The 18,072-nt window shown below is 42.4% G+C and overlaps 1 protein-coding gene across 1 annotated transcript in view; it reads left to right on the top strand.

Moving 5' to 3' along the window:
• Positions 1 to 1,237: 1,237 nt before the first annotated feature.
• Fbxl7 (F-box and leucine rich repeat protein 7) overlaps positions 1,238 to 18,072 on the top strand; it is a 350,419-nt gene continuing 333,584 nt past the window's right edge. The window contains exon 1 of the mRNA XM_021208321.1: positions 1,238 to 1,856. Coding sequence (XP_021063980.1) covers positions 1,820 to 1,856 — 37 coding nt within the window. The 5' untranslated portion in view covers positions 1,238 to 1,819. The remainder of the gene's footprint in view (positions 1,857 to 18,072) is intronic.

Raw genomic sequence — 18,072 nt, 5'->3', positions numbered from 1 at the left:
GACCAAGGGCTGTAGATTATCTCAGTGGGTAGAGAGCTTTTGCCCTCCGTGAATGAAGTCCTGGGTTTGTTCTTTGGCACCATATAAACCCAGGTATGATGACAGATGCCTGTAACCCTAGCAATTTGGAGGGGGAGTAGAGGCAAATTGATCAGATGTTCAACATTTGCACGTTTACTAAAGAATATGGAATTTGCATAGTTAAGTATAGATTTTAAACTTTGAAACATAATGTTTTATCTTTAATGAAGAGCATTGTAGGAACTCATCTAAGGAGAATTTACAAGAAGTCAAATCATCTCATAAGAAGCCTTTGTTTACTAACCCCTGGGTTTCTATTCAAGAATTATGTGTATATAAAGATAAACATATCACTAAGCTTTAATTTAATTTACAACATCTGTAAGGAGAAACTGCTGCATGTTCGTTTCACCACCAAAAAAAATCTGCATGAACAACGTTCTGTTCTTCAGTGAGACTTTCTAGGCACTTACATAGAAATGGAGTAGAACATTAAGATTTTCTTTTCTTTTCTTTTCTTTTCTTTTCTTTTCTTTTCTTTTCTTTTCTTTTCTTTTCTTTTCTTTTTTCTATTTAATGGAAGGAACACCAAAGGGCGATTTAAAGGGGGGGGGAGGGGGCTTCGCAAACGCCATGTAAATCTCCAAACGAAGTAGTAAGTTACTAAATAAAAGATGGCATCAACTACAAGAAGATAAATAAATAAATAAATAAATAAATAAATAAATAAATAAGTGAGGAGGGGAAAGAAAAGTCGTGTCTCAGAAGCTTTCAAAACTTCAGAGCCAGGAAACCGCCTTCTCAGGGCGGGGAATGTCTTTGCTCTCCAGAGACCACTCCCTGCTAAGTTCCTCTCAAGTTTTCCCTATCCCTCCTCCATTCCTCGCGTTAGCCCCCAAACCCAAGGAGCAGCTGGAGATTGCCAGCGCAGGTACCAGAAATGTGTCAGAACCGGACACTGACTGCATGTGTCTAGTAAACATCATACACCCCAAATGGGCCATTTTTGTAGACAACTCCACGGGAATTCGAAGGACGACTTGAAGCCCACAGTCCACAGAAGAACAATAGTAAAACGCAGAGCGCAGCACTGTCCTTTGCGCCCGAGGGTTCGCGAGTGGCAAGGAGAGCCGGAGCCCTTGCGGGGACCGGGAGCCAGAGCCCGGAAAAGGCGTGCTGCCCCTTTAAAAGGCCGCGCATCTCCGGGCCGGCCTTCCTCCCGGGGGCTCCAGCTGTGATTGACGCTGGGCGGCGAGAGGAGGCGCCTGGCGCTAACAAAAGTCCGGCCCGCAGGCGAGCAGCGCTGGGCCATAAGTCTCTGCTCACTCGGGGCATCGCAACAAGTGGCCGCCGCGCCCTCCCCGGGGAAGCCGCGGACGCACGGGGGCGCAGGGCGGAGGCGGAGGAGCCGGACAGCCCGGGGCAGGCGCAGCTCGGCTCGCACGGCTGGGGACCGCGGAGGCGCATGGGGACCCCGCGGCGGAGGAGCGGCGAGCCTTGGGGCGGCACCCGGGCGCGGGCTGGGCGTCGCGCTGCTCCCACTCGCCCGGAGCGCGGAATCTGAGAGCCCCGGCGGTTGACCTGGAGCCGGCCCGCCACCCTCGGGGGTGCCAGGAGCGGACCTAGCACCACCCCTCCGGTCGCAGAGCAACTGCGGACCCCCAAGCCCAGATCGGCCCTCGGAAGGGGCATGTACAGCTAACGGTCCGGTCCTGCCCGCTTTCCTCTGCCCCGCCGCCTGGGAGGTGCGCCCCAGCTATGCAGTGTCCAGGGAGGAGGCGGGCATGACGGCGACAGGATGGGCGCGAACAATGGCAAACAGTACGGCAGTGAGGGTGAGTGGGCCGAACGTACCCCCTCCCCCGACTCCCGGATCGCGCCCCCTCCCTTTCCTCTTGCACACAGCTCAGGCTCACCCTACTTTGGTGCCTTTGGGGTAGCCGTCTTTCCTTTTGGCTCTGCGTGAACCAGTCTGTGGTACCTGGACGTGCCTTTCCACCACTGGGGTCTCTTAAGCAATTTTCCAGGTTGTCTAGGTCTGCTCAAGTTGCATTTCTGCTGCGTTTCTGAACACATGTGCCCGAGCTTTCCTTCTCTGCGCACCTTGGTTTAGGTGACGGTTTGGCAGAGAATTGAAGCAGCCACAAACTTTCCCAGGCCTTTTTGTGCTTTCTTCCTCTGGACTTCCTCCTATCAGGAAAAAAAAAAAAAAAAACTTCTGGAAGAAGTTAAGCTTCCATTCTTTGCTAACCGCCCGGGTCTGACAGGTCTGTGAAACTAACCACCTATGGGTCCCGCGAGGCGTGGAGTGGCTGGGAGCTTTGTCTGGGCTCTCTCGAGGCTCAAGACAGGCAGAGCACCATCTGTTACTCGGGGCTGGAAATTGCACAGAAATATTGCCTGTCAAGTGAGCACTTGGAAGTTGGGGAAACTTTAAACTCCGCCTACTCCTAAAGGGATGATGGATGGGTGGGTTGCCTCCGCAGTCCCGCCTCCCCCGCTTTGCATAATACCAGTAGTGTTTTAACCCCTGTGATTAACAACATGTCCCTGATATGCACAAAGCAAAGACATTGTCTACAGTTCAAGAGTTGAGGTCTGTATCTAGTGAACCTGGTTGAAAGCACTGAGGAGACTGCACTGGCTCTCCAGCCTTTCCCCAGAGCACAGGCTGTTACCAAGGAGGGAAGAGCCCTTTCAGACTGGGAGGAATGCAGAATAGCTATTCAGCATCTGGTGTTAAGGAACCGCTTATCAGCCTGTCCAAAACTTGGAGCCATAGTTACAGAATGTAGGGGGTCTCTCCCTGTTTGTATCTGTGTTTACTTCTGAGCTACTTTGTAAAACTTATACTAAAAGCAAACCCTAGAAAAAAAAATCCGTTCAATTAAAAAAAAAATCATGCATTTCCAGACCATCATGCTTTGAATTCCATCCATATATTTTTTTGTACATATACAGACATACACATGCATATATAATAGTTTTGTCCTGGGCAAATACATGAGAGAAATATTTGAAAGAAATGTTAATCTTTTTAGACACATGTGAAAGTGGGCCAAAAAAAGATTATTGGAGAGTCTTGGCCACTCACTCTCCGAAGGTATTGAAGTTAATGTTTTTAAAATGTGTGGGGAGTCAAACAATGAAATGTTCTAACTTGGAGTTATTCAAAGGCTGTTCGATAACTTTCAGCGTATCTTTCAATCCTGGGTTTGATGATGCTGGAGGAGGGAGGAGGGCCTGAGAGGTACAAGATCGTCACTCTGACTCGCCAACTAAAGTATCTCAGGGATCTCCCAGTCCTCTGTAATGCGCGCTTACACCCCAGCATTCCGTATCATACAGTGTGTGGTATATGACAACTTCCTGTCTGAACAGCAGAATTTTCAACCCTTGGGAGAGAAAGGGATAGACAGAGAACTTAATACTCTCCAGCTGTTACCCATAACTGCTACCTTTGCATTTTCACTTCAGCTCAAGTCAGATCTTACTGGGATCAGATTTAGATACACTGTGGACTTTTTATTGAGGGGAGGGAAGAAAGGGGTGAAAAAAAAAAAAAAAAAACCCTTGTGCTCAGCTGATCTGAGGAAGCCAATGGGAACGTTTGTGAGTTTTGGCTGGAGAGCCACACTGTGTTTAGTTTTCATCAAGTCCTTTCAGATGAGTCAAGATTCCTCTGTGATCCACGAAAAAGAAAATAGAGAAACCCAAGTAGCATGATCTCAGGTCTCCTTTCTCCTTTTCCTTCCTCTGTTATACTGTGGTCCCTTTAAATAGGCTTTTATATATAATTGGGCGTAGTAAATAAAGCTGTATTATGGCATGATAAAAATCCACACAGATGCCTGTTAGAATACGATGTGCCATCTTTCGACCAATTTTATCTATTATCAAAGGAGACTGAGAATCAAGATAATTTTTTAAATTCAGTGCAATTTAGGTATAGTAGATTTCAAGCATAAAGGGGGCCTTGTTAATGAGTGTTTATACATAGACTGTGTTGAACGTGTTCAATTATATATCAGTGGTGTTTGTGTAGGCTTCAAAACTACAAGTATATATTTCTATAGTTCCTGGCAGTTGACAGTGTATGAGCAAGCTTTGTATATTGCAAATATTGTTGAATTATTGGAAAGTTTAACTTTCATTATTTTGTGGATGATATTACTTTCCCCGGGTGGGGGGGGGAGAATTATACGTCTTCAAAATGTCATTGTAAGACTACCTTAGGATATGCAGTGGGACAACACCTTATACCTTTCTGTGACCCCAGGAGGGGGTGTGTGGGGTTAACATTGCCTGGAAGACTGTCAGAATGGAGGTTTTAGATTCCTCCTGGGACTACATACTCATCATACATTGTGTGCATTACAGTCTTTAGATGTTCATGTGATAAAATAGAGCATGCACTTGGGAATTTGCTACTTAATTCAAACTTTACCTCCTGGGGTATTTCTTTTCCAAAGTAAAGAGAAACATTGTCACTAACAGGATTTGCCCTTATCTCTTCCCTAACTGTGTAGTCATTCATTTTGCTTTCTAGATGTCTTTTCATGGACCACTTAGAGAAGATTAGCCTCGTGGAGCCTTGTTATAATTAATAGGCAAGTGAAGACTTAACCGCTAGGAAACCAATAAATACCCCTTCCTCTATCTTGTTCAATGTCATTCCCATTTCTCCTGGCAATTCTGGTCCCTAAATCTTTGCTCCTTTTTAGATCACACTTGATCTTAGCCAAAGGGCCGAGAAGCCATCCTTTTTAGATCAAAGATAGCTGTGTATCCATAATGAGTGATTTTAAAGTGTTTTCTTTCCCTAAGTTCTTGGTGAATATTTAGATTAATACTCTGCCTTTAGGCTGGCCTTGGATTTTGCTCCGGGGGTGGGGTGGGGGTTATGGGGACTTCCATTCTTAATCTTTAGCTTTCTGGAAACATAAGCCAATGTCGAAATGATTAGTATGTTCTGGTAAATTCTTTCATGACAGACCATTTTTTCCCTCTTTATCTGGTTTCAGAAAGTGTAAGTTACAGCGTATGTAGAGAAATATGAAGAATGAGTTGGGAGATTAAAAGACGTTAGAACTATTAGCTTTGACTTCAGTTAAGCCAAAGAAACAAATCTCAGTTCAAGTAAGAAGAGGGGAGCTGCTTCCTCTGCCTTTTAAGGATTCAGTATTATGTCTATTCTACTTGTACAGGCCAGAGACAGTAGCACTCACGCTATTAACAGCTATTAACAGCTCCTTTGCAAAGCCCTAGGTTTTGTTGAACTGGAGGTAGAGAGGCCACAGCCATGGGGATTGACCCTTGGTAGCTTTTGGTTCTAGTGGGGCCTTTTTACCATCTCAGAGCTGTATTTTCAGAAGAGGAAAGCTGGTTGCTTGAGGGTGTAAATTCTCACAAATCCATCACCAACTGGGAAACAAATCTTGAAATAACAATAAAGGCAATTAACACTTACCAAAAGTCTGCTGTATCTGTTCATGATTTTAAGCACTTGGCATGCATTGTCTCACTTTATCCATGAGATAATCCTAAGGGGAACAGTCGCCTATGTGCCCCACTTTACCAGCCAACAAAATCAGGACCAAGAGGGCTGGAGAGATGGCTCAGCAGTTAGGAGCACTGACTGCTCTTCCAGATGTCCTGAGTTCAATTCCCAGCAAGAACATTTTGGCTCACAACCATCGGGAAGGGGATCTGATGATCTCTTCTGGTGTGTCTGAAGAGAGCAATGGTGGTGTACTCATATGCATAAAATAATAAATAAATAAATAAATAAATAAATAAAATGTTTTTTAAAAAATCAAGGCCAAGAAAGATAGTATCTATCTTACAGTAATACTGACCAATCCCAGAGTAATTGATTTTTGTCAGCTAATGTTGACATTTTCCTTGTTGCCATGTACTAGGAACTCTTATGACTTCGTAAGGTGCAAAGGATGCAAAAGGGTGCAAAGAGGGACAGGTAGCAGAGAAGCCGTGTGGTATGCTCTATGGGACTAAAGTTTATGCATGAGAAATTTGGCAGGCTAAGACAAGGTATAGCTTTAGTGAACTGTCATGTGACCTCATTGAAAAGTTGGACTTGATATCAAGACTTGCAGGAAGTTGGGCACCAAGATTTGAGGATCCATGTAGGCTACTGCTCTTTAAAATTGCTGCCCTGTCTCCAGCATCCCAAGCACCAAGTGTCATGCATGTGTGGACTCTAAACTGTAGAAAGTTATTTCTCCCAGTTTTAGGGTCTGAAAGTAAGACAGCAACCAGTATGTCTGCATGCCCAGTTTCAGTTGAGAACCACCTATCCAGGCTACACATCCCAGCTTCTCCTTGTACCCTAGTGAGGTCATTGAGGAAAGAGGTCTTTCTGGCTATCTCTTCTCTTAAAAGTACACAAATCTATCTGCAGGGTTTTTCCTACATAGATACATATTAGCTTCATTTCCTAATACTAACACATTGTAATTAAATTTCAACATGTGTATTTTGGGGGTCTATGGTATCAGAGTCTTTTAGTCTGCTGCTTCAGATAGACTATTGGATATAGAATTTACCCAGATTCTCTGCTTAATAGGTTTTACCTACTTGTGAATTCCTCAAAAGTTCTGTCTTATATTTCTTTGCTTGTGTATCAGAATGGTAAATGTTGGCTTAGGCATACTCTAAATGTCACTATAACTCTGAGATAGAAGCCCGGTTTTCATCTTTTGCCTGCAGCAAAAAATTCCATCGTGATGCAAATCAGAAGAGAAAGGATAGCATTGCAAGGTTTGGTTAAAGTGGAAGCGTCTGTGCTGAGCTGCTGACAATACCATGTTTGGTCTACAGTGAGCAGTAGTTGGAGAGAATTGGAGTTTTTTTTTTTTTTTTTTTTTTTTTTTTTTCACATTTAAAATAAAGATGTAAAAAGGGAGGTGGCTTTCTTTCCATGTTGAGAATCAACTCTCGCGGCTCTGTTTTAACTCCTCGTACCACTGACCAGAACATATAGACAATAGATTTGAGTTCTTAAGAATTGCCCTGCCTTTACCCCATATCTGCTGTTATCTCTGGGTTTTGGTTAGCTGTTGGAGTAGTAGACACTTCTCAAGGTGGTATATAGGTTAGAGTGCTAGAGTAAAGTCTCTGGTCAATGCATTCTCCCAGTGAAAGATGAGAGCTTCCTTAATGGAGTTTAGAATCCTCACACATTAAATGTCATACCCAAAGAGGTGCCATGATGAAATTCAAGTTTCGGCATACTCACAATATATGGAAGCTATAGGAAGTTAGGTTTGGCTTGGTTTATGGAAGAAGTCCTGTGTCATAGTTGAAGTTGGCCTGCCTGGGAAGCCAGAGGATCCACTCCTTGCCAGGTGACCACAGTGAGGGGTGTGGCATGGAGAGTTTTGAGTCAATTCCCTAGCAAGCATTCTGCCACATGCTTTCATGTCTGACGGAGCTGGGAGCAGGGCGAGCTTGAGCCCCTCATGGGTTGTCTGTCTGATGCAGAGCCCCTCATGGGTTGACTGTCTGATGCAGAGCCCCTCATGGGTTGTCTGATGCAGAGCAGTCAGCCCTGAAGCCATATTCACACGAACAACACAGATGGACTCACCACCGTGTGTGTGTGTGTGTGTGTGTGTGTGTGTGTGTGATTATGTATGCAACAATAATAACAAAAGGAAAAGACTATGAACAGGAGGAGGCATGAGAGAGCTAGCTGGGAGAGAAAATAAGTGGAAAGTGATATAGTTCTATTTCAATTAAGAATGTATTTTTAAAAGGCACTCCTTTCACCTCTTCTGGGTTAATTTTTATCCCCTGAGGTGTCACCCCCATTATATAACATCTCACAGTTTCTTGAAAAACATGCCTTCTGTGTAGTTCTGGTTAGTTGGTAACTTCTGAGTAAATATTAGCAATTGATAAGACCAACTTTAAAGAATTCCATCGTGATGCAAATCAGAAAAGAAAGGGTAGTATTGCAGGGTTTGGTTAAAGTGGAAGCGGCTGTGCTCTGCTGCTGACAATACCAAACTTTAAATATATATATATATATATATATATATATATATATATGTATATTTAGGTATATATATGTATATAAAAATATATATGTATATATGTATACACACACACACACACACACATATATATATATATATATATATATATAATGTTTGTATGTAATGCAATAAGTATATCTATCAAAATATATACACACTTTTCTTTAGTTATTCACTGGTTGTTTTTGCTCCCCAGCTTACCCGGAGTCTAACATTGTGTATGAAAGTTGGGTTTAGTAAACAATTTTTTTTTTTTTTTTTGGTTGCTCTGTATCGCCCTGGCTGTCCTGGAATTCAGTTTGTAGACCAGGCTGACCTCGAACTCAAAAATCCACCTGCCTCTGCCTCCTGAGTGCTGGGATTAAAGGTGCGTGCCACCACGCCCAGCTGGTAAACAAATTCTTGTTCTAAGTGCAGTCATGGATCTTGTCCTTATGTTGTTACCGTTACTTTTTTATTACTACAGGACACAAGGGTTTCCTAAACATGAGACAAGTCTTTTGACATCTCAAGTCAGCATTTGACCTTAGTATATGAGACTTTAAAGTTGGTATTATCAATTGCTAATATTTAATCAAAAGTTACTGGCTAATTAGAAATACACAGAAGGCATGTTTGTCAGAAATCTGTGAGAAACTTGGACATCCCTGTGGCTTCTGGGAGTCACCAGGGCAGCCTTTCTTTCTTTTGTGTGGTAGTAAAATCAGCCTTGGTTGAACTTGTTCTGAAGTGCAGCTCGTTCTCTTAGTTTAGTTTAGAAATTCAGACTTCTCCCTGATCGTACTGTTCTCTCAGTGCGATGAGACTTGGCCCAAGGAAGTTTGTATTCTACGAGATATATACAAGGCTCATTTTTATTTTATTTTAATTTTTGGTTTATATTTTGTTATTAAATGAAATACACGTGGCTCGGTGTTTATGAGGAGATGGAGTGTACTGGAGCTCACAGTGGTGGTCTAAAGACTAGGATCTACTGATGATGCTGCAAAGTGCCCCGTACCAAGAGCAACGCGGTGTGGTCTGAGAACATGTTCAGGCCTCTCTCATAAAGGCTCCAGGACTGGGGGGCAGAGGACTGTCTGAGCCAATCTGTTCCTAGTTGCTTCCCAAAGCCTTCACATTTAAGCTTTTCTCTTCTTGATATCTGGTAATGTGGATCAAATTTTAATACCTGGAATCTTCAGGGGACACAATACATTTAAACTGTCTCTAAACTAGTAGCCAAACAGGACAGCAAGTGTAGATTCACCGAAGGATCTTATCTTTCAAATATACTAGATGTGAGTCTGGGTACACTCTAAATGATGACAACCTTTACCTATGTCTCGGCAATGCTTGAAATGCCTACAAGACATCTATGTCTTCTAAAAGTAAATGGTTAAAAACAAAGCTTTTGCTTGTAGGAGTGATACCTTAAGATTCCCTAAAGAAAGGTTTTTAACAAATCTCTCTCTCTCTCTCTCTCTCTCTCTCTCTCTCTCTCTCTCTCTCTCTCTCCCTCCCTCCCTCCCTCCCTCCCTCCCCCCTTTCTCTCCCCCACCCTCCATGTGTGCAGTGCCCCTAGAGGCAAAAGAGGGCATTGGATCTCCTGGAGCCAGAGTTGCTGGCAATTTGAGCCACCTGACATGGGTGTCTGGAACTAAACTTGAGTTCTCTGAAAGTGCAATTTGCATTCTTACCCACTGTGCAATCCCCCCCCCCCCCACTGCTCTAGTCTTCTAGTTCCATTTCTCAAATGGGTTAGTTCGTAGTCACCGATTCCTGTGGGTTCCATATAAGTGAGAACCCTGAAATGCTTCAGCGAAGGGGCAGAGATGCCTGGACAGGCTGGGAACTTCTCTAGCCCATGTGCTTCAACAAGGGTAAAGGAAAGCCTTCGAGTGGAGACTTTCAAAACATGCTATAAGAGGTATAGCTTTAAAACTCTTGACATGAATAATCACTAACCACCTCTGAATTTTCCTCGGTAATGAAATATAAACACATGGTCGACATTTTGTCTGTTCCACGGTTGAAGTATCGCGGACTGTTTCTGGAACCGTAAATCTCTATTAGGTTGTGCATTTGACGGGCTCATTCTATCAATTCCTATTTAAATTCTTCAGCCAGTAACAAATGAAAAACAGTTGCTCACACTGCATGAACTCATAATTGTAATTTTAGAAGCCTTGAGCAATGTGTAGAAATGTTATTAAAACATTTTTTGTTGTTGTTTGTTTGCTACCCTTTCTGTGGTAAATTCCTGTGCTGCACTTTCCGAGCACATGTAATAGTGGAAAGACAACCAGAATTTCTAGAAAAAAAAAATTCAGGCATTTCTCTTAGACTCGTGGATTGACCTTTTTGCTGCATGTGAGCCACTTTTTGGCAAGGTGGTAAAGTCAGGAGAAGGTAGCTTACTATGTACTTGAACCTTTGGGGCCAGCCAGATTCTTGGGTCATATCTGGGGAACATCTTAGCCAAGTCCATAATGAAGGGAAAGCCTTGCCCATTCCAACTGTCAGGTGTGTTCACAGCTGATGTTCTGGGAAGAGAAGAAGGTGATGGAGAAAAAGGAAAACCATTTAAGAAGTAAATGAGGACGTCAATAAAATGAGGTTGATAGGAAACAGAATATAATGTTGAAAACAGAATCTCTGTCCTATTTAGTTTTTCTTTCTTAGGAAAGCTTTGCTTGCAAAGCAAAATGATTAATACATATTTGGCCAGTTTGGGGATTGCTAACTCATTCTATTAAAAGTAGTGAAAGAGAAACAGGGTATGAAGTTACCAACTTGTCATCCCAGTGCCTCATAAACTAAAGCGGAAGGATTGACCCGAGTTCAAGGCCAGCCTGGGCTGCATGGTGAATTCCAGGCTAGCGATGACTATGGAATGAGCATGATCCTGTCTTAAAAATAAGTAAGCAAGTAAGGAGACAATTAAATAAATCCAATAATAGGTACTGGGTGCTTACTAGTCACTGTAACCCTCTCTGGTCATGTTATACACCCATTCTACAGTTCTCAGGATAGCCAGTAAGGAGACACTGGTATTCCCATTTCATAAACATACAAGTTTGGAAGTTGTTAGTCCCTGGGCATACAGCAGGTGCGGGACTGGTGGCTCCATGCATGGAACCCGTGACTGTCCTGGAGCCCCTGCTTCCTGTCACTGTGCTCATGGTCATGATACTTTGGTGGCAGCCAAAACCCTTTCGGTCTTTGTATTACTTATTGTTTCAAAGAACCTCAGTGAAGAAGAAGTAGCTGAGTGGGGGAAAGAGTGGTGGTTGTGGAGTAGCTGATCAAAAAAATAAAGACCTATTCTGAAGGAAGCATTTATTTAATGTTGTGTGGCTCAGCAAAGGGCAGATTAACTACTCATTAGGAGTCAATCTGCTGACAAATTGGCAGGCTATCTAGTATCTAATAATGTTAGCATATAAAATAATTAGCACGTTCCTTGGAGTCTGCAGAGTGTAAAGCAGAGAGGCTGTCCCCTGGCTTCCCCAGAACATGGTTAATTTTAATTGATCTTTGTCCTGAGATAGTCTTTTACTTGGGATGACCTTTGTAGCTGCTCATAAAACAATAGCCAATAGAAGGCTGCAAAATGTGCTTAATTTTCTTTCCTCTGTAAATACTTTGGAACTCATATCTTATGGTTCCCTCTGGCCTAAGAGCTACAGACCCTGGGCAGCATTTAATGTGGGGATTTATCCTGACATATATTTGACAGCTTGCTCTTCTGTTTTGCCAGCCCTGGGTGGCTTCTTCATCATTATGTCTTTGAAATTTCTTTGTAAATAATAAAGGGTTCTAGAGGTTAATATCATTTTATATCAGAAGAACTGCATCTATTGTGATCTCTAGTCTAGAGGCAAGGAAACTTGGGCCTTAGCAGATACAATGTTTTCCCTTCACTCAACAATGAAGATAAGATAGGGTTGTGCTAATGCTATAAGAACAAAGATGTAATCATACCAGACTGTTACTGCTAGGAACTCTTGGTGCCATTTTTAATTGCTGTCCCATAATCACGGGAGTGGCTTGCACCTCAGCATAGGAATCCTTTAGATTTACAGCTGTCTAGAAGTAGAGAAGTTGCTGCTGCTCCCACAGTCATCTTGGAGTGAGGATCATGAGGAGTGAATTGTTGCTAGACGAATGATTGTCACAAAGTGACATTATTCACTAGTGTTACAGAAGTGGATGCTCATAGCCATCCATTGGACTGAGCACAGGGTCCCCAATGAAGGAGCTAGAGAAAGGAGCCAAGGAGCTGAAGGGGTTTGCAAACCCCTAGGAGGAACAAAAATATGAACTGGCCAGTACCCCCAGAGCTCCCAGGGACTAAACCACCAATCAAAGAAAACACATGGTGGGACTCATGGCTCTAGCTGCAGATGTAGCAGAGGATGGCCTAGCCGGTCATCAATGGGAGGTCCTGTGAAGATTCTATGCCCCACTATAGGGGAATGCCAGGCCCAGGAAGCAGGAGTGGGTGAGTTGGTGGGCAGGGGGAAGGGATGGGAGTTTTCAGAGGGGAAACCAGGAAAGGAGATAACATTTGAAATGTAAATCAAGAAAATATCTAATAAAAAACGAAAAAGAAAAGGAGGAAACCCAGTGAGGTTCCCTCTGTTAGAAGAAATGCGGAGACAGAGATTTCACTGCTGGGAAAATCAGAGAATATGTTCAGGACATGGGACCCTCAGGATCATTTGAGTTCTAACTCTCTGCGGTCTCCTTATAAGTGACGTCACATAGTCACATTGTGTAGAGGCCTTTGAAGGAGTTGAGGGTCTCAGTTAGCCTCACAAAGAGACTGTTGATATCAGAGACATTCCAGTTCTTCATTGCTAGGTAGAAATCCATCTTTGTCATTATTTTACTTTCCATTCACTATCTTATAGCTTAATCTCTGTTTTCCTGTTTGTTTTTAGTTTTGTTGTTGTTGTTGTTTTGTTTTGGTTTTATTTTTTATTTTTTTGGTGTGTTGTGTTTCTCCATTGCTCATGCTACCATGTCCATGACCACAGGGGAGTAGAACCCTACTCACAAACTACGTTTTCTCTATAGTTTGCTCAGTGAATAAATGAGGACAAATCTAGAGCAATAGTTGACCTGCATTGGCTCCAAAAACACCATCAACAGTCCTTCACCTTGGACATTTTACCCTTAAGAAGTAAATTGTACTGCCTACGTAGTTCAGTAGTATAATGTTTGCCCAATATAAACATAGCTCTTAGCTCAATCCCTCTTAGTACACGTACAAAACGAGTCTCCTTCAACATGGTGTATCTTTTGGTAATATCTTTGAAGATATTATAGTTTGTAACTGTACTTTTTTAAAATTGAAAATAGATGCTCTAATATAGTACAACCCAACCATAGTTTCCCCTCCTTCCTTTGTTCTGGCAACCCCCACCCACCTCCCCTCCCCCCCATATCCATCTCCCCTCCATTTCCTGTTCACAAAAAAGCAGGCCTCCAAGAGGGGACACTCAAACAGGACAAAAGAGGGTACCATAAGACAAGGCGAGACCCCTCTTGTGGAGGCTGGATAAGGCAACCCAATAGGAGGAAAAAGAGTCTCAGGAGCCGGCCAAAGAGTCAGAGACCCCCCCTCTTCACCATTAGGAACCCCACAAAAACACCAACCTAACTGTTGCCCTGCTAATTAAGGTCAAAGTTTACCATCGTCCAGTAACCTGAGCTTGGCACCCAATGATGATCTCCTTCTCTGACCTTGTCTGGGCAGCTTGAAACCCTCAGGCATGCCTACCTGTGGAATGTCACATAGCCTTGGTTATGTTCAGCTTCCTGTCTCCCGATAAGAAATTGCTCAGCAAACACTTGAGATCCCTAAAGTGTCTCCCGGTGCTAAGGAGGCATCTCAACACCTTAGCCTTCAGCCAATGACTCTTGCCCGCTCTGGATATTCCTACCTCTCCCTTCCCCAAAACTCTAGAACCTGTGATTCACCCCAAGTAAAGTTGTTCTGTCTCCGTGAAACTATCCTCAAATGCGTCCTTACATCCCTTTGCTCTCATGGGCTGTTCGAAACCCTGTTCATTGACTCTGCTTCCTTCCTCCTCATGGGCTGGTGGCCAATCGCCCCAGGGAGAAGGGAGACCCAGAGCTAGAACATAGGTGCTGAGGACCTGCTGCAGAACAGTGAAGGTCCTGGGTTTGCCATTTCAGTCTCTGTGAGCCCATGGGAGCCCTGCTTAATAGATTCAGTGGGCCATGTACCCTTGATGCTAAAAAATTATTTAAAAAAAATCTGTACACTACTGTTTCCCTCCTCCAATTCCTCCCAGATATCCTACTCATCAACCCAACAGTCTCTCTCTGTCTTTGTCTCTGTCTCTGTCTCTCTCTTTCCTTCATAAAATGCCTACAAATGAACACCAATACATCAACCAACCAAAACAAAAAACCTTTGGTATTTGATTTTGTGCTGGCCAACCACTCTTGGAAATGGGGCTGCCCTGTTGTATGCTTGATACATCTTGTGACACTCCAGTGAAGATAACTGGGTTTTCCCTTTTTCCAGGAGGTCTCAATTGCAAATAGTTTTCTTGGTTATGGTGGAACTTTGTGTCCAACTCCTCTTCTTGCTGGGATTTTGTCTAATTTGAACTTGTGCAGGTCTTTTGTGCTGTCAGTCTCTGAGTTAATAAATATTTTATAGTATATTGTATTATATATTACATATTACATCATATATAGTATATATTACTTATATATCATATATCACATATATATTTACTTGGAGTAATCCACAGTCTTGAGCCTTGAAGGGAGTGGTTTGATGGATGCATCCCATTTAAGGCCTCTGAGTGCTCCTAAGTCTCTCATTCTATACATTATCCAGTTGTGGCTCACTGTGTTAAATACTATCTACTGCAAGAAGTTTTTCTGATGAAGTTTGAGCAGTGCTGTGATCTATGAGTATATATGTCTTTAGGAGACATTTTATTGCTATATTTCTTTAGCAAAATAATAGTAGTAAGGTTTTTCTCTAGGCTCATGACCTGGGGTCTTTATCAGTGTCAATTTGAGCACCATTGAATGCAAATTGATGATTTCAGTCTCACCAATTTGTAGTATTAACAGTTACTTTGTGTAGAATGGTATTGTGTACATATTTTTATTGAGTATTATATAATTTTATTATATTTGTTTCAGTTGACTTGGGAGTTGAGTTTACACAGTAATCTGGATAAATCATGGAATGTCTTCTGAACTTGATCTTTAATAAACAAGCTATTTCTTTTGGATAGTGTCTCTATTTGGATTAAAGGGTCCAGCCCTCTTGGGGCTTTGCTGTTTTTTTTTTTTTTTTTTGGCTTCTAATTTCTACAAAATATAAAAGTTGTGTTTTGTAGCTGTGGTGATGGGGATGGTTTCTAATAAATCCACCTCTTGCTGTTCACACTGTTAAGTGTCAGTTGAGGAAAATAGTGGAGATGGTAGTATCCGTGATACGTATGAACATGCACATATTTGTAAAACCACGTGTCCACAGTTCTTATTTCCTATGCATTCTGCAAGCATCATTCTTTTGTTTGAAGTGCTGGTATATACATTCATTTATGTTCATATGGGATATTTGATGCTGATTATTGTTCTCATCTTAATCAATTTTACCTTCTGCAAAGGTATGGATATGCATTTGTGCATGTTTGTTTACATGTGTATGGATGCCTACGTGTGTGTGTGTATGTGTGTGTGTGTGTGTGTGTGTGTGTGTGTGTGTGTGTGTAGGTTTGTGTGTTTGCGAATGGAGATTAGAAATTGACTTTGGCATTTCCTTCAGTAGCTAGCTCTCTCTTAAGGCAGAATATCTCCTTTGAGCTCAGAGAGCATGTATTGGCTGGTCTTCTTGCTGGTTTTCTCTATGTTTCTGTTTACTATGCTCTGTCTATTATTACAGATGGGATGTCATGCTTCTCTGGCATTTACGTGTGAGCTGGGGAATCAAACTCTGCCCTGTAGACTTCCAAAAGTACTTTAAGTTTTGATTACACTTTTTTACGTTTATTTACTCATGTGTGCATACATGTTCATGTGCTGCTGTTGCCTGGTATGTGTGGAAGTGAACCACCTGCTAGAGCTGGCTTCCCTGACCTCCCATGTGGGTTCTGGGAATCCAACTCAGGTAGGTTTCAGGCTTGGCAGTGAATACCTTTACCCACTGAGCTGACTTACCCCTTGGGTTCTGATTTTAAAGATTAGCTGCTGTTAAGTTGATCAGAAAAAAAAATGACATAGCCCCCTTGGGATAATGTATATTCTGCATACTGAAAGGACATTTCAAGCAATGTCATGTTTTTCTTGAACAGCTTCTATTTCAATTTTTATTTTTCATATACTTTGCTTATTTAATTATGTTTTAATATTTTTCTGTTTCCCTCCCTTTGAGAGACTTTTCCTGTTGATTACTCTGAAAGTGTGTTTTGAGAGACAGTATTTCCTTGGAGAGTCTTTTCTCGACTTCTAAAGCTCTAACAATGTGAACTGAGCAATAAAAAAACCAATTCCCTCCCGTTGGTTGTGCTTCAAATAGTCATTTCTTTGATACCAGCTAATAAAAACAGGAAAAGGATAATTTTTAAGTGCTTTGCTCGAGATTGCCTTACTTCCAATAAGGAAAATTACCTCACAAGGGGGAGCATGGGTAATAAAGATACAACTACGTGAATAATCGTACTCATTGTAAATGCCTAAGTCCCCCTGTTGCTGCTTGCAAATCTCATTTAATCATGGGCCTGCTGAGTGCCCTCTGCAGTACAGAGATGGGAATTTTTTGCGGAAATTTTTTTTCTGTGGGGAAAAAAAAATGGGCTTGCATACTTAGTGAGGGTAGATTTCAAATGCCACTGGAGATTTCCTATGTCCTTTGCCTTTGTGGTTATATGAAGGCCATGAGATAATGGGAGATGATGGGAGACAATAGTCTCAGGCAATAGTCATCAATGAAATATGGGCAGGCTCCTGGGTGTCTCAGGAGAGACAGTAAGCCAGAGAAGGTTACATGAAGGAACTGCATCCCAAAGACACCGCACAGACATGCCACGGTCACACAGATGGTCAGACTTCAGCATGCTGAGATAAATGGTCCAAGCCCTGCTGTTTCCATCTCAACTATTTCTCTCTTTTTCACTGTGCTCCCCTTTGTTTCTTCTTCTCATTGCTTTTGAGGTTAATGGTGCCTTCCCTAGTTCTTTGTCCACGTCCCTCAGAGCTGGTGTGATTACATGGCCTCACGGGGTGTAGATCCCCAGTAGCTCATAGTCGTATCCGTTGACTGAGCTACATTTGCGAGGCAATCTTTGGTACATACTCCTCCATAGAAGTGGCCAAACCATCCCTTGTGACCGTATAAAATGTTAGCTTCTTCCTTTGTCCCATCTGCATTTTCCTCTTGCTTTTTGGAAGTGCCTTTGTCAAGGTACTTTCCAATAAACCTTCTGCACTCCACTTACCTTGGAAATTGATTACCAAGGACTTAACACAAGACGTCAAAGATAGTCCCTTAAGCACTCATACAAGTAGCATTTTACAGAATGAGTATACAGTATTTACATATTTAGGAACATATATTTATATACCTGTGCCTGTACCTACACATATACACACATAACAGTAATTTAAGAAAAGAGGCCATGGGAGTTTGTGTGTGTGACCTGGGAGGGATTGTAGGAAGTAACTCGAAGGAGGAAATGATGCCATTATTTTATAATCTCAAAAATATATAATTATGAAGGAAATAGAATGTGAAATAGGGCGTTTCTGGGTGCTGGTCTTAAGCATAGAGTGCTGACATGCTAGCATAGAGTAACCATTTCTGGAAATTCCAGCTTTCCTTAAAGAGAGTCTTTAACTTACAGTTAAGGGGCATGTGTTGGCTTTTTTTCTTGGGTCTGTGTCTAATCCTTTCATTTTCTAGAACATCAAGTCAGGCTCTATACATTATCTTGGCTTAGCCTGTAGTAGC

Source organism: Mus pahari, chromosome 11, assembly GCF_900095145.1.
Source record: "Mus pahari chromosome 11, PAHARI_EIJ_v1.1, whole genome shotgun sequence".
NCBI classification, from domain to species: domain Eukaryota; kingdom Metazoa; phylum Chordata; class Mammalia; order Rodentia; family Muridae; genus Mus; species Mus pahari.
This window is presented reverse-complemented; position numbering and strand designations above follow the sequence as displayed.